At 48.7% G+C, this 10,657-nt stretch overlaps 1 protein-coding gene across 1 annotated transcript in view; it reads left to right on the top strand.

Moving 5' to 3' along the window:
- Nucleotides 1–1,273: 1,273 nt before the first annotated feature.
- The window catches only part of LOC143017372 (fibronectin type III domain-containing protein 4-like), a gene marked incomplete at its 3' end in the record, with an annotated part of 10,911 nt that continues 1,527 nt past the window's right edge, over nt 1,274–10,657 (top strand). Inside the window, exons 1-3 of the mRNA XM_076172064.1 lie at nt 1,274–1,352; nt 6,514–6,629; nt 9,997–10,098. Coding sequence (XP_076028179.1) covers nt 1,274–1,352; nt 6,514–6,629; nt 9,997–10,098 — 297 coding nt within the window. The remainder of the gene's footprint in view (nt 1,353–6,513; nt 6,630–9,996; nt 10,099–10,657) is intronic.

Raw genomic sequence — 10,657 nt, 5'->3', positions numbered from 1 at the left:
TATTATATCCAAACTTCCCATTCTATTCCAGAGCGTTTGCGTGGCCCCCTGTGGGGCACAGCCCCCCCCCCCCCCCCCCCCCCCCCCCCCGGCACGGCCCTGGCCTGCATTAGGCTGATTCACTGCTTTTGTTTTGAGTTTCAAAGCAAAGACCAACACGCTTCTTCTTCTTCTTCTTCTTCTTCTCTCTGTATTTGGCAGCGCTGATATTCTCCATCAACATTATATGAAGAAATGTGAAGATCGGTGAAGAGGAAATGTAATTGCTTGTCTTTGGCCCGATCACAACACGGCTCTGATGAGGATCAATAACAATCTCTTAACATCACTTTAGAGAATGAGTTCACCTGAGCGCCTCGTCTGTCTGCTCCAGGAGCCCACAGACAGTCCAGTAATAACTGTGTATTACACACACACGCATATTTCATCTTCATCTTCATCATCTGTATTGTCTTGTTTGCATTATAATAATTATGACCACATTACGGTGTCCTGTAATCTGATTACATAATCTACTGATGAGCGCCAATATGCAGATTCACCAGAGTGAAGAATGCGCATAACACAACCCCCCCCTCCCCTCCCCTTCCTCCTCCTCCTCCTCCTCTTCTTCATCCTCCTCCTCCTCCATTCTCTCTGTGTAGTAACAGGAGCATTTGTTTGCCGGGCTCCTCGCTGGTGTGTGTGACAGGCAGAGAGAGGGAGACAGACAGAGAGACAGACACCTTTTGCGCTCCGTGTTTTCATGAGACACTCGGCGTCCCGCTCTCCTCCTCTCCTCTTCTTCTTCTTCCTCGTCCTCAGCTCCTCTCTCGATCCAGCCTGCTTGACCTTCGCTACAAGTTGCGGCTCGTCCACCTGCTGCGTGTGTCCGTGTGTGTGAGGACGCACATGTCCACGGAGCGGACGTTTGGCGGAAGATCGCGCCCCGCAGGAGCAGAAGGCGGCAGAGTGAGAGGACGGAGGCGCCGACGAACAACCTGTTAGCGCGTCCAGCCTGCGGGAGGAAGATGCAGCCGCGCCGGCAGCAGGCGGCCGAGACAGCTGCAGAGAGGAGCGACGAGTGAGAGAGAGAGAGAGAGAGAGAGAGAGAGAGAGAGAGCTGTAGGTAAATCACTGAGAGGAAGAGGAGGAGATCATGAGGGTGAAGAGCGGCGTGGAAACAGCAGTGATTATGCGCGAAAAGTTCCTGTAAAACAAATCAACAACAGCAACAAGGAGAAGATTGTGAGGAGGAAGAGGAAGAGGAGGTGAAGGCGCGTTAGGAGAGGTCATGACCGCCTCTCCTCACCTGGACCTCAGTGTGCTGCTGCTGCTGGCCTGCTGGCAAACACCAGGGATGGTGGGAGGAAGTGAGTCTCTCTCTCTCTCTCTCTCTCTCTCTCCTTCTCTCTCTCTCTCTTCATTCTTCCATCCTTCATAAAGTGACCAACATTCATCTTGACAGTAGCGATGAACGGCAGCTCAGACTCTGATTACATCATCTTGCTCAGAGTGTGTGGAGAATCAAATCAAATCATCTGCTACGCTATTATACACCTCTGATATCATCCTAACCTGGCAACTTGTCTTTCTCCTCTTCCACCGAGCTGTGTGTGTGTGTGTGTGTGTGTGTGTGTGTGTGTGTGTGTGTGTGTGTGTGAGTCAGGGTTGCTGTAATGTATATGTGCTCAGTATTTCATACAGACAAACAGCTGCTGTAAACCTGTCAGGATCATAATCCAATGAGTCTGAGGGGGTTAGACTTTCTCTCTCTCTCTCTCCCCCCCCCCCCCCCTTTAAATCATTCATGTATATTATCCTTTGCCGCTCTTTGTCCCTGTATGTCACTTCATGCACATTATTTGGCAAACAGACCCAAATCAACCTGGCCTGGCCGCTTGGCCGAGCCCCAAACGCCAGCTGGTGTGTGTTTATGAGGCCTGTGTATTGATGAAGCTGATGAAGTGTGTGGCCTTGTCATTCTCCTCAAGATTTAAATTGATTGAACGTTGGTGGAGAGGTAAGATTGTTGGAGCTTTACAGGAACACGATCACACTGAGTGAGACCTGGTTAGAGCTCTGTAAAGCTCTACTTAAAATGGCTTATTAACCTTTCAACTCTCACAATTTCTCACCAAACCCCTCCACTCTCTTAGCCGCTCAGCAGCAGCAGTGAGTGATGTCATGCTGTTTGCTGCAGCAGGATCACAAACCTGACCTGGTTTGTAGGGACCCTTCACACTCCATGATCACCCGCCATGAACCGTCTAACATATTAACATATTTAATGGCGGGCTTGTTTCCTCATGAAACGGGCCGCTGCGGGGAGATAGATTCATTTCCTACACGGTTTTTGTTGCCACGAGCGATGATTCCTTTGTGATAACTTATTGCCTGGAGTTTCATTCTGGCAATAAAACTCTGGATTGAAAGAAAAATCCTCATAATGTTCAGAAAGGAGCAGAAAGGCAGAAGGTGCAGAGTTTACGGGGCCTCTTCACGTGTGTGGGGAGATCTTTGATGAAGAGGAGCCGGGCGTCCTCATTGGTTATTCATGCAGGATGTTTTTCTGGCTGAACTCATCACTCGCGCTCTCAGCCCTCCGCAGGATCTGAGTCTGTCCGTTTGCACGTTTCCACAGACGGCGAGCTGCTGCTGAGTCCAGACGCGGCCCACGCAGTCCTGAGGGCCAAACGCTTATGTAAGAGGAAGTGGAAGCAGACTTTCCCTCGACAAGCAAAACTATAAATGCACGATCCATCGATCTGGATTTGAGATTTTCTTCCTGGAGAAATGCGTCGGTCTGCGTCTGCGGTTATCGTCCTTTATTTCCAGGAACCCGGAAGTCCCCTGTATCAAGTCTGTTTTTGTTTTGTTTAGCTTTCTAGTTTAATCTCAAAGAAGAAGTTCAGCGGCACAAAAGGTGAAAAACAAAACTTTGCTCTATGTACACACACACACACACACACACACACACACACACACAGGTCCATCCATCAGGCCGTCCATTAGCCAGATTAGACTGTCTGTGTGTATCAGCAGGCGGTTACTTGGCTGTGATTGACGCGTGGCCGTATAAACCCGAGCGTGCGTCACTCACAGACGCTCCACTCCTGTCTGACAGCGAGCCGCCGCTGTAAACAACCGGCGCCAGGCACGTCTTTTACTTTCAGCTCGTGGGGAAAACGTGGCTAAAATTGAGATCAAAACAATTCTGTACGTGTGTGTGTGTGTGTGTGTGTGTGTGTGTGTTTGAGCTCTAATGCCATATCATGATTTAATCAATGTTCTTCCTCCTCCTCCTCTTCATCCCTCTCCCCCCTCCTCCACCTTTCCCCCCTCTTCCCTCCCTTCTATCAGTCCATCCATCAATTGATCTTCCTCTTCCTCTTCCTCTTCCTCTTCCTCTCCTCTCTCTCTCTCCTGCTTTATTCTCTTCATCTGTTCTTTGGCTCTGACTTACTTATCTCTCGCTCTGTCAGATTCCTCTTGTCTTTCATCCTCCCCCTCCTCTCTCTCTCTCTCTCTCTCTCTCTCTGCCTCTGTGCCGTCTCCCCCTCTTTTGTCTCAGTCGGAGTCTATCTAAGCCTCTCCTCCTCCCCCTCTTCCTCTTCCTCTTCCTCTTCCTCATGTAATGTAATTGTAGGAATGTGTGTGCTCTGCTTTTTCCCTCTGCTGGAAGATGAAAGCGGTTTACATTTCTCAGTGCTAACGTGATTGGAGTTAGTTGGTTGCTGTCATTGGCAGAGAAACGAGGGAACGAGATTGTGAATGTGTGTTTCTGTGGAGGAGGAGGAGGAAGAGGAGGAGGAGGAAGATGTGTGTATTTTTATATATACTCCTGTCTTTACTACTAAGACTCCTGTGCATCTCTCAGAAGCTCTCAATGATCAACCAGGCATCAAAGACGTCGCCTCAGAGCTTAAAGTCGCCTTCCTTATTCTGTTTATAAAGTAGCTAGCTACATTACGAGCCAAAGTAGCTTAGCAGCATCACTCCCGTCCTGTGGGGGAGGGGCTCCATGTTTCCTGTGGTCGGGGAAACCTTTTGGAATCGTAGCTTTCAAACAAACCTCTTTAACTTTATGAGGAAAGTCTTGATTTACACGGAAAATGAAGCTCAAATCGCCTAAATGGAACTTTTTATATGAAAAATCCATAAATCCTCTGCAGAGTCTGAATTTGCATCACAAAACAGAAGGAGCTTTATGATTCCTGGGGAACATCGGTGCAGCGATGTGACTGAGATGCAGATTAGAGCTCAGGTGTCCGGAGGGTTCCAGGTGCACATCTCTGTATCTGCACTACAGAGGAATTAAACTCCACCCCTGCGGTCTGTCCAAGGGCATTATGGGAAATGCTGGAGAATACCAACTTCAGCAGAAGAAGACAGACTGGTAGGAAAGTGGCATTCAGCGAAAAAAGGAAATTACAGCACTTCATCAAACTCAGAGTGTAACTGCATTAATGCTCCGGGCTGATTGATCATCCTGAGGTCATTCTGATATGATTGGCTGCTGGCAGGCCGGCGGTCTCGCCTGCGGGAGCTCAGGCAGGCTGGTTTGTATAACGAGCCGCCGTTAGCTCGTTAGCTTGTTCGCCCGCGCCGGACACTCGGGCTGAACGGATTCGCTCGGTTTGGAATGAAGAGGAATAGTTAGAAGATGAAGCTGCCACTCCAGCCGCCCGCTGCTTTGCTTTGTTCAGTCGAGGATGAAGAGGCGATCAAGGCTGTCATTTTGCTGTGTCTGTTGTCACTCCTCCTGCACGGTGGCGTGTGATTCAGTAGCAAATCTGGAATGCACAAGCGAGAATGTGTGGGCTGTCAGGGTCTTCATGTCCTTTTCCAGGTGTGAAGCTCTAATTAGCTGCTGTGGACACTCTCTTCCTTAACACACACACACGCACACACACACACACACACACACACACACACACACACACACACACACAGTCATCCCTGGAGTGAGAGCTAAAGGAGTGAGAGTGAAGGAGCTGAACTCATCAATATCTTCTGACCCAGAAGGTCGATTCCATTAGATATCATATCAGCATCTAGAGATGGAGGGACGATGGAGCCTCCCTCCATAGATGAAGAGATGGAGCATCCTTCATCTCTTCATCTCATCATCTATCATCTCCTTTCCTCCCTCCCCTCCTTCCTTCCATTCTTTATCCTCCTAAAAGTAATGGAATATGACGAATTTGTTTTGATGTCTCTCTCTTTGTCTCCCTCTCTGTCTCTCTGTCTCTCTCTCTCCCTCTCTCTCCCTCTCTCTCTCTCTCATACAGTAATTTCTCTCTGTCTCTCCGTCTCTCTCTCTCCCTCTCGCTCCCTCTCTCTCTCTCTCTCTCTCTCTCTCTCTCTCTCTCTCTCTCTCTCTCTCTCTCTCTCCCTCTCTCTCCCTCTCTCTCTCTCTCATACAGTATCTCTCTCTCTGTCTCTCCGTCTCTCTCTCTCTCCCTCTCTCTCTCTCTCTCTCCCTCTCTCTCCCTCTCTCTCTCTCTCTCTCTCTCTCTCTCTCTCTCTCCCTCTCTCTCTCTCTCTCCCTCCCCCCTCTCTGTTAAATTTATGGGTATAAAACACTCACACTCTCTTTGCGAACATTTCAAATACCCATCAGTTCTACAGTCCTCTAGAGTGTCATTATGAGCGAGGAAGTGTGTGTGTGTGCGTGTCCGTGTGCGTGCGTGTGTGTCTGTGTGTGTGCTTGTGTGCGTTTGTTACTCATCCTGTGCAAATGATCTCCTACATTTCCATTTGAGTCATGCAGACACACTTCAATCCAGAGCCTCAACCAGTGACAGAGTCCGACCCGGTGTCTCACTCAAGGACACTGGGACGGGCTGCTGCTGATGGTGTGTGTGTGTGTGTGTGTGTGTGTGTGTGTGTGTGTGTGTGCGTGTGCGTGTGTGTGTGGGCGGATGTTGTGTATGTGTGCAGGAGGTCCACTAAGAGCCCAGGATTCAGTGAAGGATTCAGACATTAACCCAGTAAACACAAGCTGTGGCTGCAAAACACAGCAAATATAAAGTTTGATTCAGAGATTATGTAATGACAAGAAACTATAAACTGATTGATAAAACTGGCAGATAAAGAGACGAAGAGTTGACTTGTCTGTGCGGTGATGTAATGTTTGTTATAATCTGTTGGGAGTTTTGCCGTCTTGTCCTACAGAAGTCTATAATAAAGCCAAACCTTGAGTGTTCCAGCCTGGAGGGAGGTATGCCTCCATGAAGCACTTTACTCATGGAGGCATATTCATTTTTCATGTGTCCTCCTGCCTTAAAGGGAGAAATGCACTTTCCTCAAATGTTCCCGAGTCTTCTGTGATTTCCTGTGGGAGGAGAAACACATTGGTTGAATACTTGTCACTCAGTTTGGCTCCAGCTTTGCCTCTTTTATTGGCAAACCTGAATGAATGGACGCAGCAATATGTCGTCACCTCAAAACAAATAGAGTAATACAAGCGTGTGTGTGTGTGTGTGTGTGTGTTTCCGTGTGTGTGTCTGTGTGTGTGTGTGTGAACAGCTGTGCCAGCCGCCCCGGTGAACGTGTCGGTCACCCAGCTGAGGGCGCACTCGGCCATGGTGACCTGGAATGTTCCTCAGGGAGACACTGTCATCGGCTACGCCATCTCACAGCAGGTACAGTAGCCAGTGTGTGTGTGTGTGTGTGTGTGTGTGTGTGTGTGTTGGTCTCATTCTGATCGTACTAACTTGTCTTAATCATTGAAGACTTGATTCTTGACTCTTTACTTGCATGATGAGAACTTGGGACCCAAAGGGGGGGGGGTACCTGACAGGATTTGTTTTCACTCAGTGTGCACGTGCGCTGTAGCAAGGGAGTGATGAGGTTTCTTGCGTATCAAAGCACTTCAGATGTTTCAGAACAGGCAGTTAGCTGAACACCAGAGGATGTAAATGTGTGTGATGCTCCTCCTTTAAACGGCTCTTAAACTAACGGACCTCAGACCTCAGACCTCATTAAACCCAGACCGTCTGTGTCCCGTCCTCTGTGTCCTGATCCATCTCTCCTCCGCCGGGCCCTTGCTGCTCGCTGGCCAATTATTGTCACAGCAATACAAATGGAAGTGGTTTAAATGACTGAAACTGAATCACTTTAATCTCTTGGATCCATGTTTGGTTCTGGTTCTGTGCTGTGATTAAATACTCAGCAACAGAATTAGAACCAGCAGGACATCAGACATTTACTAGAAGCCTCCTTAGATAAATGGGGAATGTCAGGGGAATTAGCTTATAAACATTTCACTCTTTGAGAAGCTCCTTAATGTCAAGCGGGACGCAGGATTAATAAAAAAACAAATCTCCTGATTACCAAAGGCTCCGGCCAAAACCGCTCCAAACAGCTCCATCATCAGAAAGGAGAGGAACCATCATGGAAATTGTGCTGTCGTGGAGTTGCGTTGCTGTTTGGTTAGCGGGGGATGGCGTAGGAGGAACCCGGAGCCTTTCTGTCCCGCGGCCACGTCAGCAGGTTTCTGGTCCGGCTGCTAACTCAGCTCAGATTCTTCATTCATTCTTTCATCAGCTTCACCACCATGAGTTTGGCTAAAAAAGACCAATCAGACAGAGGAGCCAGCGTCCATTAGCGAGAATGGTTTGGCTGCGACTCGTCAGACGGCCTCCCGTGCCAAAAACGCAGAATCCATCATCTCCTCTGCTTGTTTCCTCTGAGAGAACAGGAGATGTGGACGTAAACTAACTCTGCACCTTCACACATAAAAGCCTTCCTCAAATATTCATGTGAAAGGTGCGGGGCAGATGTGTGTGTGCTCGGCTTTACGGCTCCTCTGCTGCCGTTCGTCACCCAAAGATAAAAGCAGGAGCGCACAGAAGAGGAATCTGGACCACGCCCAGTCTGCCAAAGTTTACAGTTGGTCTGTCAGAGTCGTACGTCTCATCTGTCGCACCTGCAGGGTTCAGACTCAAGTTCAAACCCGCTCCTCCGACCTGTGAGCTGCTGTAGCTGTCGTGTTCCACTTTGTTCCACTTCTTACTTGTGACTCTTCTATAGTTTCAGTGCAAATGTAGTGTTTTTGCTCAGATCCAGTAAACTGATTGATGTTGTGGTTCAGCCTTGTTGGGTCAGAAGAAGGAGCATATTAGCATTGATAGGCTAATGAGCGTAGCCATAGTAACGCTACAGAGAGCTTTACTCAGCTATGGAGAGTTGTGTTAAAGTTTTGGAATGGACTTGAGTTCTCACATAAATGAATGTTACACACTAAGAGCATCTGTTTCTTCACTCAGTCGCTCCTGTGTGCTGTTTGTGCGTTCACTTACAGGAGAAACTCACAAACAGGCTGAGGATCCAGAACGTCTCCAAACCCCAGAGCTCACACTGATTCACACGTTACGCAATGAGCCTTCACACCACGGATAATCACACACGCACACACACACACACACACACACACACACACACACACACACAGACCCAGTTTAATATTGTAAATGTGAGGCGAGCCAAGAATCCCTGCTCTGATTCATGAGTTCTCAGCTGTCATGAACGCCGTATTAATCAATGCTCCGTGTGTGTGTGTGTGTGTGTGGCTGGAAACAGAGCCAGTAACTCCATGCGGCTCCTGCTGATAGATGCATATCAGTCAGAGGATGAGGAGGAACTTGATCCATGAATACACGCTCATTCGTCACCGCAGGATTTGTGTCTCGGTGTAAAAATAGTTTGGTAACCAAATGTGTCTCCACCTGTAGATTCCAGCCTGGCTCCCTGCAGGGAGCACCGCCACTCTGGCTCCACTGAGCACGACGGCTCAGACAGCTGCTGTGGAGGAAACACTGCATGATCTGTGACCTCTACTGACCTCTACTGACCTCTACTGGCACATTGACTGTGTTGTCTCATGGCCAAAGACTGTTATTCTATGAACCACATCATTCTAACATGATGGTATTGGGCCTACATACACACTTCTGCACTCAGTTGCAATGGAAGCAGCGTTGCTATGACGCTAACCTGTGTACTGCAATTTCCATCAATCTGGAAGACAAAAAGCCCAAATACGTCCACCAGGGAGCCAAATGTCCCTTCTGCTTGTTTGGCATTGGAATATTTGGTTAATTACTCCAAGATCGGCATTTTACTGCTAACAGAGACGAGAGAGACAGAGACAGAGCAACACTGTCACCTCCCATGACATCGCTGCCCCTCCTGGTTATTAAAGGTATTGCATCTTGCGAACACACGGCTTTTATTTTAGCAGGAAGCTGCTGACTGACCTCCGTGGTTCAAACTAATTATTGTGTCATCATTAGGTTCAAAGGCGGCCTCAAGTGACACGCACATTCTACAAATTCAAGTCAAGCGGTGTGTGTGTGTGTGTGTGTGTGTGTGTGTGTGTGTCAGACTGAGAGAAATCCCCCAAATCTCCCATCCTCAGCAGAATAAAGGTGGAGTCAGAGGCGGCGGTGATGAACGAGCCTGTTATCTGCTCTAAGAGGAGTCCTGGCCGTTTCTGTGCCGCGGGCTCATAAAGCTTCTGCTAATTGCCTCTTTGCTTAGCTGAGCTGCCAGAGCCGGCGAAGGTTTGCCTCCGCCTGCTCTCTTCTCTCGGACGTGTGGAGTATTTATTGACGTTTTAAAGACACGTTTACTCTCCGCGGACACGATTGGCCCGATACCTGAGCGTAGGGCCGAGAGGAGGTCGTGTCTCCGGGAGTTCATGCCTCTAATCTCTCCGCTCATTCTGGATTCCTGATTGCTGCTTTTACGTCGCCCAGTTACCTCATTCCTCCCCGTGGGACAGTGAAGCTTGGCGGTGATGTAATGTGATGGTGTGATGGGAGTTCATTCTTCAAACTCCACCAATAAATCTGACAGTTAAGTCTTGCAATTCAAATGAGGCGCAGGAGAAAGCGGAGTCAAAGTGTGTGAGTGTGTGTGTGTGTGTGTGTGTGTGTGTGTGTGTGTGCAGGCGGTTACACACTCACCTGGCTGCTCAGTGTGAAGGCTTTTGTTTTGTGTCTCCAGCGGCAGGACGGCCTGATGCAGCGCTCCATCCGGGAGGTGAACACGTCCAGCCGCTGGTGCGTCCTGTGGGACCTGGACGAGGACACACACTACAGCGTCCAGGTCAGACAAACCTGTGTGTGTGTGTGTGTGTGTGTGTGTGTGTGTGTGTGTGTGTGTGTGTGTGTGTGGTTGTATTGTCCAGCATCCCAGAGCATTTTCCTCCTTGGTAACTATGAGTTGAGTTAATGATTGTGTGTCAGTGGGATCTGAGCTGCTGAGGCTCAGAGCTTCATCAGTCTTCTTCACTGCACTGTAGGTACTTAAGGTAATGACTTCATTCTCCCAAAATAGAGATATGACATTAAAAATGAACTCTTTCCTAATAAGCTCTTCTAAAACTCTCATTTGTGATTCCATTATCCCAACTTCACTCAACTTGTAATGCTCTGTGCGGTGACATGGACTGGATCCTCCAGGTCGTCCCTCAGTGGGAGGACTCGGCTCACTCTGACGCCCTGCTGCAGGGAGGCTGTTCTTTGACCTCTGACCTCTGTCTTTGGAGGGCAGGGTCAGAAAAAGAGAATTTATCCATAGGGACCGATGAAGCTTTTTTGTTGTTGTCCTGCAGTCGCACACTATTCCACTTAAAGATGACAAACTGTGACACTCGTACGCTCAA

Source organism: Genypterus blacodes, unplaced genomic scaffold (assembly GCF_046128005.1).
Source record: "Genypterus blacodes isolate CSIRO-AG114 ecotype Tasmania unplaced genomic scaffold, CSIRO-AGI_Gbla_v1 ptg000280l_1, whole genome shotgun sequence".
Taxonomy (NCBI): Eukaryota; Metazoa; Chordata; class Actinopteri; order Ophidiiformes; family Ophidiidae; genus Genypterus; species Genypterus blacodes.
This window is presented reverse-complemented; position numbering and strand designations above follow the sequence as displayed.